At 40.3% G+C, this 19,655-nt stretch overlaps 1 protein-coding gene and 1 non-coding gene across 2 annotated transcripts; both read left to right on the plus strand.

The window, feature by feature from the left end:
- Positions 1-2,682: 2,682 nt before the first annotated feature.
- LOC148553441 (small nucleolar RNA R71) lies at positions 2,683-2,789 on the plus strand. The gene has a single exon (XR_015893744.1). It is a non-coding gene; the product is annotated as a small nucleolar RNA R71 (small nucleolar RNA).
- A 9,172-nt stretch (positions 2,790-11,961) lies between these two features.
- LOC107607355 (uncharacterized) lies at positions 11,962-12,357 on the plus strand. The gene has a single exon (XM_016309321.1). The coding sequence runs from the start codon at positions 11,962-11,964 to the stop codon at positions 12,355-12,357; it is 396 nt and encodes a 131-aa protein (XP_016164807.1).
- The last annotated feature ends 7,298 nt before the right edge of the window (positions 12,358-19,655 follow it).

Raw genomic sequence — 19,655 nt, forward strand, 5'->3', positions numbered from 1 at the left:
GGGTCCCATTTTTTCCAATTTTGCATGGCAACATTTTCCAATGATTTCCCTTTTTAGAACAAGTGTATAGTCCTTGCTTTTGTGGTGTCCGAACCTTCTTCCTTTAATTGTCCAATCTATCTCTTTCAATGCTTCTTTCCTTTTCTCTATAAAAATAAAATAAGAAAAATCAATATCATAAAAAGTTTTTAAACTTTTCGGCTAGAATGATAAAGAGAAGAAAAGATCTTGTTTATTCATGAACTCCAACTAACTAACTAACTGTGTATCCTTATATGCACATTGGTGGCACCATGGGGTGATACCAAACTTAGTTTGGAGCACTGTGATGAAAAGTTCTGTTCAAAGCTCCAAGACTAGCATGCTCTCAGTTGCATTCATGCTTTCTTGGCATACTTTGAACACCAGACTTGTTCTTCACTATACACTGCAATATAAGGACTTCACCAAGTTTGGGTTGGAATTCATGAATATTAACTTATTCACTAGTAAAAGCTAATAAAACATGGGTTGCCTCCCATGAAGCGCTTCTTTAGCGTCACTAGCTTGACGTTTCTCCTTCATCAGGGAGGTTGATAATGCTTCAAGTCCTCCCCTCTTGCCTTGGACTTATATCCATTGGTTGTATCAATGATCTCTGCATGTTCCAAGGAGAGAACTCTGTTGATAGTGAAGACCTTAGGTAACTGAGATGGTACAGTGGGGAGATTAGGGGGGATATCTGGGAAGTAAACTGAGATCACTTTATCTCATGGAGAGAAGCCTTCCGTAGGTATCTTCTTGTTCCTCCACCCCCTTGGTACCTTCTTCTTTGTCCCTTTTAATGCTGCCTTGCTCTTGGCGACTTCTTCGTCTAAGGGAATTTTGTTGTTGTCTTCACATGCCTCTGGTGGTTTAGGTTCCTCCAGCTTCTCCTTGAGCTGTGACAACTGCTTATTTCCTTGTTCATCAACCAAGGGCTTTTCTAGATGGGCCGGTTGTGCTTCAGTGCTTGCTTCCCCTGTCAGCATCTCATTATGATCTTTGCGTGGTTCTTTGTTCTCTTGGTCTGATTGTTGTGAGAGTTTGAAGACATTAAAGCTAAGTCGTTCATCATGGATCCTTAATATTAGCTCTCCTCGCTCCACATCTATGAGTGCTCTGGCTGTAGCTAGGAATGGTCTTCCCAATATGATTGGGTGAGTGTGACTCTCTTCCATGTCCAAGATGACAAAGTCTGTGGGAAGAAAGTATTTCCCCACCTTTAACAACACGTTTTCCACCACCCCTCTTGCTTATTTTTGAGTTTTGTCAGCCAGCCTAATGACTACATCTGTGGGCAATATCTCATTGATCTGCAGCCTCTTCACCAGGGATAAGGGCATTAAGTTGATGCTTGCTCCCAAATCGCAGAGTGCTCAATCAAACATTGTTTCCCCTATGGCATAGGGGACATGAAAACTCCCTGGATCTTTTCTTTTCGTAGGTAACTGCGGTTGAATGAGGGCACTGCACTCCTTATTCGTCACTATAGTTTGGCCTCCATTGAGTGAGCTTTTCCTGGGATGCAGCTCCTTCACATACTTGATGTATGCAGGCATTTGTTGGATAGCCTTGATGAACGGTATGTTCACATGCAAAGATGCAAACAAGTCAAGAAATCTTGAGTATATTCTCTTCTCCACAGCACCATTGAGCCGTTGGGGAAAAGGTGCATAGAGTCTCAGCAGCTCCTGTTTTGAAATTTCTGGTTCTTGGTAATCTTTTTCCCCCTCCTCTACTGAGGTATCTTCGGGTTATTCTGACGGCTTGCTTGGCTTGTCCTCAGTCTCCTTATCACTTATAGTGACCATCTTGCAATCTTCCCATCTTACTTCCTTTGTTTCACCTCTCGGATTCTTCTCTGTGTCACTTGGGAATCCATCTATGGGTTTGGGAATTTGCTCAGAGAGATACCCCACTTGAGATTCCAACCTCTTGATTTTGTCTCCCTGGTTCTTGAAACTGGCTTGCACTTCCTCGTTGAACACCTTGTTGTCTTGAATCTTCTTGCTTATGCCTTCAAGTAGATTCTCAATCCTTGAGATTCTTTCATCAAATGATGATAGGTCAGGTTGAGGAGGGTTATTCTGGCCTTGATATGAATGTGGAGAGGTGTTGTTATGGGGGTGTTGATATGGTCTAGATGTGAAGTGTTGGGTGGCTGCATTGTTTGGATTTGGGCGTCTTTGAACAAGGCTTTGGTGTTGTTGATTTCCCCACCCAAAGTTTGGGTGCTTCCTCCATCTAGGGTTGTAGGTCTTGGAGTATGGATCATGATTTTGCCTAGGTGAATTCCCAATGTAGTTGGCTTGCTCCTGATTACCCTCTGCTTCTTCATTCACTCCTTCTTGGGTTGTTGATGAAGTGGAGATTGCTGCTACTTGGTTCCTCTCCATCTTCTTGGTGAGGTCAGCTAGCTGCTGGGTAATGAGCTTGTTTTGGGCCAGCAGAGCATCTACATTGTTTAGCTCCATTACCCCTCTTGTGTTCCCTCTTTTAGAAGCATAGAAGTAGTCGTTCTCTGCTACTGTTTCAATGACATCTATGACCTCCTCAATGGTCTTCTTCTTATTTAAAGATCCTCTGGATGAATGGTCTACGGCCTTCTTTGACTCATAAGAGAGCCCTTCATAGAAAATGTGCAGCTGCACCCATTCATTGAACATATCGGGTGGGTACCTCCTTGTTAGATCTTTAAACCTCTCCCATGCTTCATATAGAGTCTCACCATCTTGTTGCCTGAAAGTTTGGACCTCAGCTCTCAGCCTATTGATTCGTTGAGGAGGGTAAAATCTTGCTAAGAATTTGTTCACCAAATCTTCCCAAGTTGTCAAGCTCTCCCTTGGGAAAGACTCCAGCCACTTGGCTGCCTTATCCTTGAGTGAGAATAGAAATAAGAGCAGTCTATAGGCGTCAGGATGAACACCATTAGACTTCACTGTGTCACATATTCTCAGGAAGGTGGTTAGATGTTGATTGGGGTCCTCTTGGACACTTCCTCTGAACGAACAGTTGTTCTGAACAAGGGTGATGAGCTGTGGTTTTAGTTCAAAATTGTTGGCATGGATGGTTGGCTTTTGAATGCTACTTCCACAGTTTCCTGGGTTTGGATTGATGTAAGAGCCTAAAACTCTTCTATCCTCCCCAGCATGATTTGCTCGACCTCTTCCGCCATGGTTGTGAGCCTCTTCTTCATGATAGTTTTCCATGTTTTCTTCCATGTTTGGTTCAAAGTATTCCTCAAAGTGTTCCTCCTCTTCTTCAGCACCAACTACATCTTTTTCTCTTGCCTCCCTCCTTAGTCTAAGGAGGGTTCTCTCAGGTTCAGAATCAAAGGAAGTTAAAGCCCCGCTTCTTCTCCCTATCATACAACCAACAAGTACAAGCAAAGAGAATAGGTGCAGAAAGTATATCTGTCAGAATTACTATTAGTGTGAGTGATGCAATATATCAAACAGTTAGTGGGTTAGTGAGATGAATGGTAAATGACAAAGAAAAAGTAGGGGGAAGTGAAGAATTTAACTAAAACAGGAAGTAAATAACTCAAATAGAAAATTAAATCAAACAAAAATAAAATGCTCAATCTAGTTATCCTCCAATCTAATCATTGTTGATGCACAATCAATTCCCGGCAACGGCGCCATAAAATTGATGCACGGAAAACTTGTCTCTTAACAAATTTCCTTCGGCAAGTGTACCGAATTTGTCGTCAAGTAAAAACTCACAATAGAGTGAGGTCGAATCCCACAAGGATTGATTGATCAAGCAACTTTAATTAGAGGAATGTTCTAGTTGAGCGAATCCAGGATTTGAGTTTAGAATTACAGAAAATAAAATGGCGGGAAGGTAAATGACAGAAAAAGTAAATGCTAGAATTAAAGAACTGAAAGTAAATTACTGAAGTAAATTGCAGAATTGTAAATGGGAATGGGGGAATTGCTCATAAGAGTAAATAACAGAAATTAAAGAGAATGGGTAAGATCAGAAATGGGGAGTTCATTGGGCTTAGGAGATGTTACATTCTCCAGATCAATTTTATTTTCATCTCTTCCTCAATCAATGCACTCATTGATCTCCTTGGCAATCTTAAGTGATTGAATTACAATTTCTTGTAATTCAATCTCTCAAATATTGATCAATAACCAATTCCTTGGTCAATTGCTCATGAGAAGAGATGAAGTATGGTCACTGATTATACCACATGCATTTCCCAAATCAAGTTTTGAGAGGATTATAGTCATATATCCATCCAAACCCAATTTGGTCCGGCATGAGAAAGCATTTCTAGCTTGATCTTTTCATTCCTTTTTCAAGGATCAGAAGAGATCCAAGTATGAATAGCTTATTTTCCAAGATAACTGCCCAATTGGATGAAGATCGAAAGCTTTCAAGTAAAATCAAGAGAAAAGATAGAAGAAGAATAATGAAAACTAGTATTGATCCATCAAATTACAATAGAGCTCCCTAACCCAATGAAAGGGGTTTAGTTGTTCATAGCTCTGGAAAATGAAAACAAAGATGGAGAATACACGATGAAAACTAGAAGTGCAGAGAAAGTAAATACATAGAGTAATTCTATGCCCAGAGGCTCCCTATATTTTCTAACTCTCCAAAATAATTCAAAGTTACTCCTATATATACTACTCTTCTACTCTTCTAGTTGGTTCTTCAAGTCTTGGGTCTGGGCCTTTGGATCTTGAGTTTGAAGCAGTTATCTTCTTCATTGGGCTTGGCTTTACTTGCAGAGAGAAATTGTGAAGTGGGCAGAGACTTTAGCTCAGGACGTTAGTGGTGTTAACGTTCAGTGAAAATATGGGTTCGAGAACATTAGTGACATTCAACTTTCTCACTAACTTTCCTTACCCAAGTAAGAGCCACGTTAACCTCAACGTTAGTGGCACAAACGTTGCCACTAACGTTGCCTCTTTGTCCTTCGTGCATGTTATTGGGACTCAACTTTCCCAATAACGTTGAGAAGCCTCCCCCTTCCCAATGTTAGAGTCCACGTTAACTCAGTTAATGTGGCTCTTTTAACGTAGGCTTGCCAACCTTCGAGAACGTTAGTGACACTTAATATTGTCACTAACGTTCCAATGTGCCCCTTAGCTCCCACGTTAGAGTCCACGTTAACTAGGTTAACGTGGCTTCTAGCGTGGCCTATGCTAGCCATCTCCAACGTTAGTGACAAAGTTGAGTGTCACTAACGTTGGTTCAACATTACCTTATCCACGTTAGCTTCCACGTTAACTAAGTTAACGTGGGAGTTAACGTGGGTCATGGTGGCATGTGTGGGCTCCTTCCAACGTTAGTGACAATGTTGGGTGTCACTAACGTTGGCGTCACCTTGTTTCTTCACGTTAGCTTCCACGTTAACTAGGTTAACGTGGGAGTTAACGTGGCCTAGTGTGACTTGGCCAACGTTAGTAATAATGTTGAATGTCACTAACGTTGGCTTCCCCCCTTTCTTCTTAACGTTAGAGGCCACGTTAACTAAGTTAACGTGGTGACTAACGTGGCCACTTATGAGCTTGGTCCAACGTTAGTGATAATGTTAAGTGTCACTAACGTTGGCTCCATTTCCTTTCTTCCACGTTAGAGTTCACGTTAACTTAGTTAACGTGACTCTTAATGTGGGCAATGATGGCTTCGAGAGCGTTATTGGCAATCACTTTTCTCATTAACTTTGCAAGTTACTCCCATTCCACGTTAGTGTTAACGTTAGTGTAACTAACGTAGCCACTAATGTGGTTCTTCTTTGCTTTCTTTGTCCTGAAATCAAGCAATAAAGTGCATCAAAGTTCTAGTCCAAGTCATGGGAAATGCAACATCCAATTTGTCCTTCAATTCATGCAAAATCATCATGAAATCATGTAAAGTGCACAATGCATGCTTGAATCAAGATGTAAGTGAATATCTACCCAAAACCAGCTTATTTCCTACGGAAATGCATGAAACTACCCTAAAAATAGTAAAGAAAAGGTCAGTAAAACTGGCCAAAATGCCCTGGCATCACTTACCATAGTTCGCTGATGACCGTTCGCAAGAAGAGGATTCTGCTCTAGATAGTCTTCTGAGTCTAGGGTGAATATCATTCTCAGATTATATGTATATACTGTGAGACCAGCCAACGTCTGCACCCCGTTTGTACGTGAACTTTAACCTAAACCCTGTGTACGAGACTCCTGTTGTGTGGCTACTTGATGAGGTACCAAAGAGACGTCATATGGCAATGTCTGACCGTGCAAAGGAGTAGTAGAAAATGTTCCACCTTTTGATGATGTTCCACCTGACTTGAGTTTTGAAGACCTAGAACGTACTTTCCCTCGCTTTAGTAGTTTAGAGATACTAAGTGAGTATAGAGTCTAGGCTAGCCTGGGTGCCAGCTTAGGGACTTCTTGAACAGGTCAGGACCTGGGACGTTGTATGTATATATATGTATATAGTTATTATCTAGCTATATCTAGGGGTGTTCTAACTAAAAGTCTATACTTAAATAAAAGTTGGATCACTGAATGTTGTTGACTGCTTGTGATGTATTTATGTGTGGTTGTTTATAACTGTTTTATCTGTTATCAGTTGTGGATTGATTATGAATGATTCCGTCTATTAATCCAAATGTTTTCAAAAAAGATACCCTGCAAATTAACTACGTTTTTAACAACGAATCAGGCTCATATGATAAATAATAGATAATAATTAGGAAGACAAATTGGTAGCGCTCAGTTTCTGGTATGATCTAGACATATTGAAAATTGGGTCTTTACAATTTGGTATCAGAGCAGTTCATTTCCTGTGGAGCCTGGGAAGTGGACTGACTATGCTCTATTGCATACTCTGCTTGTGTGTCTCATGCTGTTAGGGTATCTTTAAGATACATTGGGCATGAATGTCTATGAGTGCTCATTTTGGAAATGTTCGTACTTAACTTGAGATATTAAAACTGATCACCTTAATGTTGATTGTTTGGTGCGGATAAGACCTCAATGACTGTGAATAGGCATGGTTTAATCGAGATCCAAACGACAAATCGATGTGAGACCAGCTATCCTAATAGCTGTTATGATATACATGGCAATGACTATGTTAGATTTGGATGCTGTAAGGAACGGACCTACCTCTTCGTCAGGATGGCTTGAAGAAAGTAGATAGCTTGAAGATGGATTCTGCACGTGGCTGAAATTTTGAGGGAAAAATTTTCTTTTAGGAGGGTAGGATGTAACAACCGTGATTTTCGAGTATGCGAGATCTTTTCCGAAGGCACGGAATCCTCCGGAAGATCAGTAAGGGGAGAACCTCTGATATATCATCAAGTATCTCAATCCTCATTGTCATTATGTCATCTTTAAGATAGAACCTTTTCTGAGGCACGCTCGATAACGTAGTCACGAAAAACCCAGTTTTTGAATCGTATTGGTTAAGAGTTTTGATTCTGTTTTTTGTAAATAGTCTCAGTTTGACGAACCGGACTCGATTCATGAGAGAAGAGAGATAATAGGATAATATTATCATTATATTAGTATTAGAAGCTTCTTGAATGATATTATAAGGTTACCTGGTCTGTTTTAGTTAAAAACAGGAAATCGGTTAAACTGGGTTCACAGTTTACTGGTGCAGCTTAGCACCGGCACTCTCTGATGACTTTAGCAATGCTAAGGACTCATTATACATGTTTTATTCTCATAATAAATATGTTACTGGTGTCATTTATGCTACTAGCTCAGAAAATAATTTTTAGAGATGTTTTTACAAGTGTTCCGATATATCTAGTTTTAGCAGTTATACACCTGAGATATTTTAATATTATTTTAATCCACCTCCAAGCCAACCAATCACAACTCACCTTACACCCCCAAGACACTCCAAGGCTGGTCATGTACTCCCTTTGGCCGAAATTGAAAGGAGAGAAAAGAGAGAAAACTTCATGAACACTTAATCTTCAAAGCTTGATTTCTTCTGAACTAAAACTCAAATCAAAACTCCGATTTCACCAAAATGATCCTTTTTTCTTTCTCTACATGATCATATGACTTATCAAGGCTGGAAATAAGGTGAGATGGCTATCTCCCTCCCACTTCAATTTGGTTTTCAAGGAAAACCATGCAAAACATGTGTTTTCTTGATGTTTTTCCTTAGGAATCATGCTTAACTTGACTTAAGGGCCAAGAAACGTGAATTTACAGCAAGTATAAGGTTAGAAATCACTTCCTAACATGCTGAGTGAGATTTGGTCAGTTGAGAGTTTTTGGATTTAAAGTTGTTCTTGATGTGATTTAGGAGGAAAAAGTGCTTAAGCACCACCTGAAAGTCTAACTGAATTAGGAGCAGCAAAACTAGGTAGGGGTTGACGAATTTAATCTTGATTGATTGTGTTTGAGTTGTGTGATTATGATATGGTTTTGCTGTACTTGAAAATTGATTGTTTGTATGAGTAATTCTTGTTGAAATTTTGGTGAAAATTTGATGAAATTCAAGCTATGAATGTGTGTTCTTGGGGCAGCTGGAAAAACAAAATCCTAAGCTTAAATTGAGGTTCAATTTGTGTTGAAATCATGTAGAAAAGATGGGATTTTAGTGGCTGCTAATTTATTATGAATTATAGTAAAAATCAATTGATGAAAAGACTGAAAAACGGGTAAAAACAGAGAAAGAATCTGAAGAATTTATGAAGAACATGAAGAATACTTTGAGTGTGATGAAGAACAATGAAGAACAGGCCTTAGATCTTAAAAAGGGCAAGGAAGTAAAATTTTTGGTGTTTAAGGGGTTGTTTGGTAATTTCTGAAAGTTAGGGTGGTAAAAGTAGAAATATTAAAAGTTACGGATGGTAAAAAGTGAATTTTAAAGGTTAAAAGTAAAAGTAAGTTAATTTTCGAAAATTCAATGAGAAAATAATAAAAAATAATAAAATATTAAATAATAATATTTAATTAAAAATAATATTTTAATAAAAATAATCAAATAATACGGAAAAGGCAGTTTTCTGTAAAAGCTTTAGAAAGACAACTTTAAGCACAGAATCTCATAATTACCTTCATAAAACACTTAGGGAGTGGTAAAAACATATTAGTGAGGCAAAGATAAATAAAAGATAAAAAGTTGAAGAAAAGATAGAAATCGAAGAAAAAGTCTGTAAAGTTTTAATGACAGAAAAATAGACAGAGACTAGTGAACGAACTAGGGCAACATAGTTAGTCCTTGAATTGCGAACAGGGTTAGGTATTATATGAAAAGTTAAACTGTTTCAGTATAGACTTAATGAACCTATACTTGGGGCAGGCTAACTAATCATACCGAAATTTACAAAAGCTTTAAATACATACGTTAAACAGAAAAAGCAGAATAAAGTAAGGAAGCGCAGAGAAAAGAACAAACAGAGCAGAATAAAGAAACAAAGCAAAGAGAGTAATATGATAAAGAGCAGAGGACCTATTGAGATGTCATTTGTTGCATTAAGGCAACCTCAGAGATATCTATATGTTCATCTGCTGCATTGTGGCAGTCAGATAGATAACGGTGCGACTACTGAGAAACGCTTTCCTACAGTACAGATCCATATTTTATTTCTGTAAGGCAGAGGGGTTATTTCCTACTACAGAGTACCGTGACCACCTGTTCAATTTTTGTAGTAGCAGAAGGGTTATTTCCTGTATACAGAAGGTGTTTCGGCATACATCCCTGCAGTGGCAGATGTGTTATTTCCTGCGTGCAGTGGACCCTGTGGTGGCAGAGGGGTTATTTCCTGTACACAGGGGTATAGCCAATAGGAAAGCCTTATCCAGACAGAGGTTGCTGGATAACGTCGGGAGCGGGTTAGTAACCGACAGATGAGCTCATTACCTGCGCTAGGGGTAGACATGCATCATACTTGGTTGCACATTTCCTTTGTTATGGTTGTGGTATGAATGTATGCATTCCTTGTTTGTATTCCATTCTCTGCGCTTGTGATATTTTCTTGTATTCTTCTGTTTGTGTTCTGCTATCTGTTTTCTCTATTTTCTCTACTTATCTGTGTTTTCTAATTACTGCTTCCTTGTATTCTGCTAATAGTCTGCTAAACAACATAGAATTAATGAACGTAACTAATAACCCCGACCCTACTAAGAACTCCGCAGTTCTTACCCCTTCTCTCTCCCTTCCCCCTTCAGAAGGAAGTAAGAGTACCTTACCATAGTTCGCTGATGACCGTTCGCAAGAAGAGGATTCTGCTCTAGATAGTCTTCTGAGTCTAGGGTGAATATCATTCTCTGATTATATGTATATATTGTGAGACCAGCCAACGTCTGCATCCCGTTTGTACGTGAACTTTAAACTAAACCCTGTGTACGAGACTCCTGTTGTGTGGCTACTTGATGAGGTGCCAAAGAGACGTCATATGGCAATGTCTGACCGTCCAAAGGAGTAGTAGAAGATGTTCCACCTTTTGATGATGTTCCACCTGACTTGAGTTTTGAAGACCTAGAACGTACTTTCCCTCGCTTTAGTAGTTTAGAGAGACTAAGTGAGTATAGAGTCTAGGCTAGCCTGGGCGCCAGCTTAGGGACTTCTTGAACAGGTCAGGACCTGGGATGTTGTATGTATATATATGTAGTTATTATCTAGCTATATCTAGGGGTGTTCTAACTAAAAGTCTATACTTAAATAAAAGTTGGATCACTGAATGTTGTTGACTGCTTGTGATGTATTTATGTGTGGTTGTTTATAACTGTTTTATCTGTTATCAGTTGTGAATTGATTATGAATGATTCCGTCTATTAATCCAAATGTTTTCAAAAAAGATACCCCGCAAATTAACTACGTTTTTAACAACGAATCAGGCTCATATGATAAATAATAGATAATAATTAGGAAGACAAATTGGTAGCACTTAGTTTCTGGTATGATCTAGACATATTGAAAATTGGGTCGTTATAGGAGTGGATCTCAAAACTTAGTTGCGGATCATTTAAGCCGCCTTAAGAATTTAAAATTTGACCCATTTCCGATCAATGACTCATTCCCATTGGATAGTTTGCATGCTATGTCGGATAGCTTTCCTTGGTTTGCCCCAATGGCGAACTACTTGGTTGCAAAAATCTTCCCTCCCAACTTCTCTAAAAACCAAAGGGACAAGTTGAGGAGTAACTTCAAATACTACATTTGGGATGACCCTCACTTGTGGAAGAGGGGAGTAGACCAAGTAATTCGAAGATGTGTGCCGGAATCTGAAATTCAACCTATTCTTGAAGCTTGCCATTCGTCCGAATGTGGTGGCCACTTTGGCCCACAAAGGACAGCTAAAAAGGTGTTGGATTGTGGATTCTGGTGGCCAACCTTATTCAAGGATGCTAACCGGTTCTATGTGTCTTGCCATCAGTGTCAGAAGTCGGGAAACACGTCCCAAAGGGATGAGATGCCTCAGCAACCTATGTTGTTCTGTGAGATATTTAATGTATGGGCATTGACTTTATGAAAACGTTTCCCAACTCAAGTGGGTATCTATATATTCTGTTAGCGGTTGACTACGTGTCAAAGTGGGTAGAAGCAATACCTACCCACATTGACGACGCCAATACCATCATTTCTTTTATTAGAAATCACATTGTATGCCATTATGGGTCGCCACGAACAATCGCGAGCGACCAAGGATCCCACTTTTGTAACAGAAAAGTAGAGGCATTACTCAAGCGCTATGGGGTATTGCATAAGGTTGCCACTGCTTATCATCCGCAAACCAACGGGCAAGCGGAAGTGTCCAACCAGGAGATTAAGAGAATCTTGGAGAAAGTGGTCAATCCACAAAGGAAGGATTGGAGCTTCTGGTTAGGAGATGCACTATGGGTGTATAGGATGGCCTACAAGACTCCGTTAGGGATGAGTCCCTTCCGGATCGTCTATGGTAAGGCATGCCACCTTCCAGTGAAAATTGAGCATGGAGCCTATTGGGTGGTAAAGCAGTGTAACATGGATTTCACCAAGGCGGGTGTGGCCAGTAAATTACAGCTAAAGGAGCTCGAGTGTTTGAGGATGGAGGCATATGAGAATGCCCGGATATACAAGGAAAATACTAAAGCCTTTCACGATCACCACATCCGAAGAAAGGATTTTCAAGAAGTTGATGAGGTTCTCCTCTACAACTCGAGACTGCGATTTATGCCTGGTAAGCTCCATTCTAGATGGGAAGGACCCTTCAAAGTGAAAAAGATAAAGCCCTATGGAGTGGTAGAATTATTTGATCCTCAAAGTGACATAACTTTCAAAGTGAATGGACATAGAGTGAAGAAGTACAATGGTTACAAGTCACCAAGAGAAGTGGTAGTGCTCCTACTTGAGGATGCACCAATAGGAGAGGAAGCTTAAGCGAAGGACCATCCAACTTAAGGACGTTAAAGAGAAGTGCTTGGTGGGAGGCACCCCACCGTGGTAAGATCTTCCTTGTGTATACATTCTTGTTTTTAGCTCTAGATTTTTTTGTAAATTTTGTGACTTCTTGATGTTGTTGATTGCATAGGATTGCTAGTTTTGTTTATCTTGTTGGATAACTAGGATGTTTAGATAGATTTCATCATTTTGGCATGGATGAATTGTTGAAGTAGAGAAAATTCTATGTTTTGAATACTGCATGAATTTGAGATTGTTCTCTTGCCTACTAGCTTAAACACCTGCCAAGAATATATTAGAATATCCTTTTCTATGTTGTTTAGAAAAAAAAAAGCAAGGAAAAAGGGCTTCCGCGCACGAGTGCACTGTGCGCGCGCGCGCCGGTGGTGCATTTATTACTCATAGGCCAAAAACCCGAGAGTTATGCCCACTTTGTGCCTATTTCGTGCCAGGCACCCACGCGCCAGCGTGCATGCCGCCTGCGTGCCCCTTGCGAATTGCCTATCGACGCGCAAGCGCACTGTGCATGCGCACGGCGATGGTGCTATATGAACTCCCTGGTACAAAAACCAGAGAGTTGTGCCATACTTTTGCCTAGTTTGTGTCCACACTAACGCGTCCACGCACTGTGCGCGTCCGCGCTGGTCGCCAATCCACTCAGGCACGCGTCCGCGCACTGTGCGCGTCCACGCGCCTGCGCTGAATGCCAACTCTGGTATAAATCAGCCGAGACATAGGCCTACTTTGTGCCAACCCAGTGCCAGGAGCCCAACCAACTTCATGCGTACGCGCCCTTGTCGCATACGTCTCGCTCGCTCAACTCTCACCGACCCACCAGCGCACCGTGTGCGCGCGTGACGGTCGCGCGAACCAGTTTTAAAGCTGGCACGCCCTGTTCTCTCCCTCTCCCACCCTCTTTCTTAATTCTTTCTTCTTCCTTCTCCATCACCTCTCTTCTCTTTTTCTTCTTCCACAATCCACCACCGTCTCCAGCTACTCACCGGCGACCACCACCACATCCGGTGGCACTACATCTCTTCTATCTCTTTCTCACTTTCACAAAAAGAAAATTCTACCTTCTTCTTTTACACTTCTCAAGGTTCTACTTCTTCCATATCTCATATATTATTTTCTTTGCATAATCTATTCTTCAAGTTAGATTTTTCTTGTTGATTCACTTAATTTTTCTTTTAGTTTCATGATTATACTACTTACTTTTTGTTTGTTTCCTTTTCCTTTTTCTTGTTTTTCCATGGATGTTGAATTTGAGTTTGAATTTGCTTTAGTAGATTTTCTTGTTGTCTCTCATTGTCTTTGTCAGTAAGTGATGTTGTGTGATGATTGATATTTCATTTTGGGATTCAAATTGGTTGAGTACCTCATAATTGTTCATTGCTTGATAACTGCACACCAAGTGTTCGAGGAAATGCACGAATGCCATTTTGGTTTATTTTAGTCATATATCTTCAAATTGGTGCTTCTCCTCACTCACTTGCTTTCTTCTAAGTGCATTGAGATTACTTTGCTTGCTTTGAGTGTATGCTTGCTATTTAGATACTCATTGAACATGACTTGCTCTTTATTATGGAAGCTTGAGATTATTCTTCTCATGCCATATTATATGCCTTACTTCCTCTTGCATCTCATGCCAAGTGTTGTGACCCACGCCTCTATGATCACTTTGTTATACTACTTCTTTTGGGCACTACCTTTCACTTGCATGTTTTTGTTGAAATGATTCTTTGGGTTTAATGTTTTCCTTTTTCCCTTCCTTTTTCAGGATGGCCACCAAGAAAGGCAAGGAGAAAGCTTCAAGGAAACCAGCCACAAAGAGGGCACCCCAAAGGTCAAACTCTAAGGCACACTCTTCATTAGGAGCCAAACCCCTATCTAAAAAGGCAAAGGCACCTGCTCCTATTTATGAGAACGAGAAGAGCAAACCGGCAAAGGATTCTTCAAGGTTCCCCAACCGCTTCTGTGAACTTGTGTTCCCCACCATGGTTGAGAGGAACTACTATGCCGAGCATCTACTCGCTCCGCCGGACAAGGTTGCTCCTTGTATTTTACCCCGCATTGAACGGCGAGGATGGGAGTTCCTTCTGTGAAAACCATAAGAGGTCAACCTCTCATGGGTGGTAGAATTCTACACTAACTACCATCATCCCTCTCTTTAATCAGTATACATGTGCGGAAAGCAAATCCCAGTTTCAGAAGAGTCTATTCAGCAAGTGCTTAATGTCTTACCGGTACCAAGTGACATGGATGGCTACCAAGAGGTCTTACGTCAGCGAGAAAAGTTTGGATTTGATTGCGACTCGATCCTCCGAGTCATTGCTGAACCAGAGGCATTTTGGACCCATGGTCAACTCCAGATGAGGCCCAAGTGCATTGACGCTCGCTTCCTCACTGTAGAAGCTAGAGCTTGGGCCTAGATCCTATCCCACTATGTGCTACCTAGCACTCATAAGTCGTCCTTTACGGAGGATCTCAACTTGCTCGTTTGGTGTGTTCTCACGGAAAGACCGGTGAACATTCCGCTTCTTGTCAAGCAAGCGATGGGACATGTCTACGCCCGGGGCAATTTGCCATTTCCAGCATTGGTATCCGATTTAGCTGCTGCTGTGGGTGTTCCTTGGGGATACATGGACACGAAGGCTATAATTCTGGCTAAGGGCGATGTGGTCCCAAGCGGAAAATACTTACATCTTCCTATGAACAACCCAAGCCATGACATAGCTCTCCCACCTACTATTCCTTCCACTTCATCGTCAGCACCACGGCACTGATCCACACATCAAATGATAGAAGATCTACACCGGAAGATTGATAGATATGAGCAGCGCAACCAACGCCGATACACTTACATCAAGAAGCTTCTGCGTTGCGTTACCCCTAGTATGGAGGAACCCGAAATATTCACATCCACCTCAAATCCAAGTGATGGGAGCTCTGATGGAGGGGAGAGTGAAGGTTCCGGTCCTGACCGTCCTTTGCGCATTGTTGGTAGCACAGAGGACTGTGCTAAATTCTAAGTGTGGGGAGGTCGTCCGACCGACCTCCATGGGTAACAATCTCTTCCTTTCAATATCCATGGATTTATCTTTTACTTAGTAGTTAGTACATTGCATGTGTATTTAGTCTTGATTGTAAATACTCCTTGCATGATAGTGAGTCTCTATAGAGTTGCTTGGTCAAAATAATGACTTCTTCCCCAAGAAACTATAATTTTGGGGTACCCTACCAATTTTGAAAAAAAAAAAAATTTTGCGGAAAACTTGCTTCAAGAATGTATTTTGGAACATAGTGATTGAGCTAAGAACACAAGCATGTAAGCTTTGAGCCTATTGTATGGTTATATCTTCTAACCACTATTTCCCATTATAGTGTGCATTATTCTCTCTCTATGATTGTAATGCTTGCTTTGTCTGATTCTATATGTCCATTACTTTGTGTATGAAGGCATTTACATGATTGAGGCCATCATTTCAATAGTCACTTTTCCCAAACGGCCTTAACCCTTTTATCTACCATTGCTAACCAATTTTGAGCCTATGATAAACCCTCTTTGTTGTTAAAAAGAGCACATCAACAATCCTAAGTGAAAAATAATGAATGTCCCTGGATTTGGATTCTTGATTAGCTTAGGTAAGTGAAGGTGTGTATCATTCAAATGGGAGGGTGCACTTGGGAATTTGGGTAGATGTAAAGAGGTGTATTGTAGTTGTAATTGAAAATTCTAGGATTTGGGAACATAATCATGTATTGAATGATTGAATCATATGCATTGAAACTTTTGTACATGAAATCCCAAGAAAAAGGGGGACCTAAAAAAAAAAGAAGAGAGAGAAAGCAATGAAAGGGGACAAAAATGCCCCAAGACAAAGTAGTAATAACAATGCATATGGGATGTGAATTGAAAAGAATGCATGAGTATGCAAAAAAAAAGTGAAACCCATGGGTAGCTAGGTAACATACTATAGTTGTATAGGTTGTTCTATGTGTCTAGTGGGATCCTAGGTTAATCAAGGACTCAAATTTTAAGCTCACTTGACCATATACATCCTTACCTTCACCCTAGCCCCATTACAACCCATGAATAAGACCTCATGATACTTGTAAGCATGCATTAAGTAAATGTTGATTGTTAGATGAAAGACAAATCTTGGAAAGCATGATTAGGAGAGGATTGAGTGACGAACCCTATACACTCGAGCGAATAGAGCGGATACACTTCCGGTGAGGGTTTGATGCTCAACTCTTTGTTTCCGACTTTCATAAGCGTTCATCTAGCAAGTTATATGCACTTCATAATAATGTTCAATTTGGTAGAATTTATGAACTACATATCATTTTCACCCCGTATGCTAATATGTGTTCTTGGAGGATAGATTTACCCTTGACCAAGTAGATAGATGATTTTACATTCGTTGCATGCATCCATTTAGGAAATTTGCATTTCATAAACCCTTTCTTACCATAATCTTTGGTCTTTTTATTTTAAGCATGAGGACATGCTTGGTTTAAGTGTGGGGAGATTTGATAAACCCCAATTTTGTGGTTTATATTGTGTAGAATTGGGGGGGGTTGTCAATATTTCTCACACTTATCCACAAGAAATGCAGGGTTTTGTGTTCTCTTCCTAATTTTGCTTCATGATGAAAAACATGCTTATTTTGCCTTAGAATTGCTATATTTTGATCCTCTTTTATTTCCATTCAATGTTGTGATGTGTTTGTTGAGTGATTTCAGAATTTATAGGGCAAGGATGGCCTAAAAGAGAGAAAGAAAGCATGCACAAGAGGAAGGAACATGAAGATTTGGATTTTGGGAACTTCAACATGGGCGCACACGCGCACTTCACGTGCACGCATGGATATGGGTAGCTGGGAGCGGTGCGCAAGGATGGACGCATCCGCGCAGATTAGGAAAATCCACACCGGCATACACGCGTACATGGCGTGCACGCGTGGATCACAAAAGCAATCGGCGCGCACGCGCGATAAGCTGCACGTGACCTCATTAAAGGAAATCGTGCCTGGCAATTTTTGAGGCTCAAGAGGCCCAAATTCAAGCTGTTTCTGCATGGAAAAGACCCAAGGATGCTAGGGGAAAGGGGGGATCAATCATTTTACACTTAGAAATAATTTTTAGCTAGTTTTTGGTTCTTTGTTCTTCTAGAGAGAGAAACCCTTGTTCCTCTCTAGATCTAGCTTTAATTTGATCTTCCCTTGTTGAATTCTGAATTGGATCCTGTTAATTACTAGTTTTAATTACTTAATTTGAAATCCTTAGTATAATTTTGCTTAGATCTTGTGTTAGTTTTATAATTTCTTGTCAATTGTCATTTTAAACCCATTTCATGAATGTTGTGAATCTTGACTTGCTAATGTCACATTGATGATTTTTATGATTAATTTTGTTGTTTGAATGATTGTATGTTGATAATTGTTAGTGGGTATTTGTTAGTTCCAATTTAATTGCAAATTGAATATGTCTTTTATTAATGCTTACCATGTGTTTGATGAAATGTTTCCTTTGATTATGGAGTAGTTTTCTTTACTCTTGGTATAAGCTAAGGGAATTGAGTGATCTTGAGTCATTGGGTCTCATTGAATTGGTGATTTGAGAACCCTAGGTGATCAATTTGATACCGATTGACACTAACCCACTACTAATTTAATTAGTAGATAGGTTGGGACTTATGGGTTGATGTGATCAAACCTATTTAACGTACTTCAAGCCTAGGAGTAGACAATACGTACTTAAGGTTTTTGGGAAGTAGACTTAATGGGTTGGTACCTCATAGTTGTCAATGTTTGATATAGAGACAAGGATGGCGATCTCAATTCCTATGCTTAGCCAAGAGTTACTTTTATTATTCATATTTGAAAACCCAAAATCCCTAATTGCTTTGTCTCAGTTATATTTACTTGTTTAGTTTTAGAGTAGAACTATAGTGGATGTTATCTTATTAGTTTGGAATTGCTTACATCTTGCTTTAGTTGTTTGAATTAGTTTCTTTCACTCCAAGATTACTTGCTTGTTAAGATTCATAGTTTAATTTCTTGCTCATGACTTACAACCCAAGAATTCTAACCAATGTTGATGCACATGTTTGCCCATTCCTTGTGAGACGACTCGAGGTTTGAATACTTCGGTTACTTTTATTGGGGTTGAAATTGTGACAACCAATTTCCTTTCTAAATTTAATTCGCGGATTATTTGTCGGTTGAGGGCTATACTTGCAACGCAAAAATCTTGTGAAATTCCTTACCAATGGTACCCATTCATATCAGCCTTCCATGAAAAGAGGTCGGCGTTATCCTTTAGGAACTGTATCAGAGGCTCCTTTAAGTATCCCTTTAAGGTTGCCCCAACATTTGTTGTCTTATCCCGGGCATCGCCGATTTGGACTTCTCCAGTCTCGCCTTCAGGTTGTGGGCGATGTTCCTTGCGAACTCGAACTCCCCCGAGTTTAATAGTGTTGATTTCCTCTACTTTGGAGTTGCCTTTATGGTTCAGACTTTCATTATAACAGCGTCGCACAATTTTTTGGTCTCCTTTTATCGTGGGGATCCCTTTCGGAGTTGGGAACTTCATGCACAGATGTGGAGTCGAGACTACTGCGGCGAGCAGGTTCAGTATTGTCCGACCTATTAGGGCATTGTAAGCTGAGCTCACGTCGACTACGATGTAGTCTATGTTGAGTTTTCTTGACCAGGTTCCCTTTCTAAATGTTGTGTGTAGTGAGATATATCATAGTGGTTAGATTGGAGTGTCTTCCAGTCCGAACAAGCTATTCGGATATGCTCTGAGCTCTTTATCTTGCAAACCGAGTTTGTCGAATGCGGATTCAAACAAGATATCCGTGGAGCTTCCTTGGTCTATCAGTGTTCTGTGGAGATTAGCGTTGGCCAATATGATAGTAATGACTATGGGATCATCATGCCCTAGGATTATGCCTGTTGCATCTTCTCGGGTAAAGGTAATAGTGGGGAAGTCGGATGACCTATCTCCTTCCCCGACATGACATACCTCTTTAAGTTGTCTTTTGTGAGATGATTTAGAGATCCCTCCTCCTGTGAATCCTCCATTTATCATATGAACATGTCTCTCAGGAGTGTGGGGGTGGTCATTCAACCCGTCCGACCTCTTCATCCCTTCTTCTTTTTCTTGGTTCTTTTTCTTGGTTCATCCGTAAATTAGGTAGTATTCGCAGTACTCTGTCTGACTTCCCCTTCCTCTTTTGTTTTTAATTGGTCGGGGTGGTGGAATCT

Source organism: Arachis ipaensis, chromosome B7, assembly GCF_059453495.1.
Source record: "Arachis ipaensis isolate K30076 ecotype BB chromosome B7, ASM5945349v1, whole genome shotgun sequence".
In the NCBI taxonomy this organism is placed as follows: domain Eukaryota; kingdom Viridiplantae; phylum Streptophyta; class Magnoliopsida; order Fabales; family Fabaceae; genus Arachis; species Arachis ipaensis.

Coding starts and splice junctions, on each gene's coding strand:
- LOC107607355 (XM_016309321.1), top strand. CDS start 11,962: ATGGATTTCACCAAGGCGGGTGTGGCCAGTAAATTACAGCTAAAGGAG.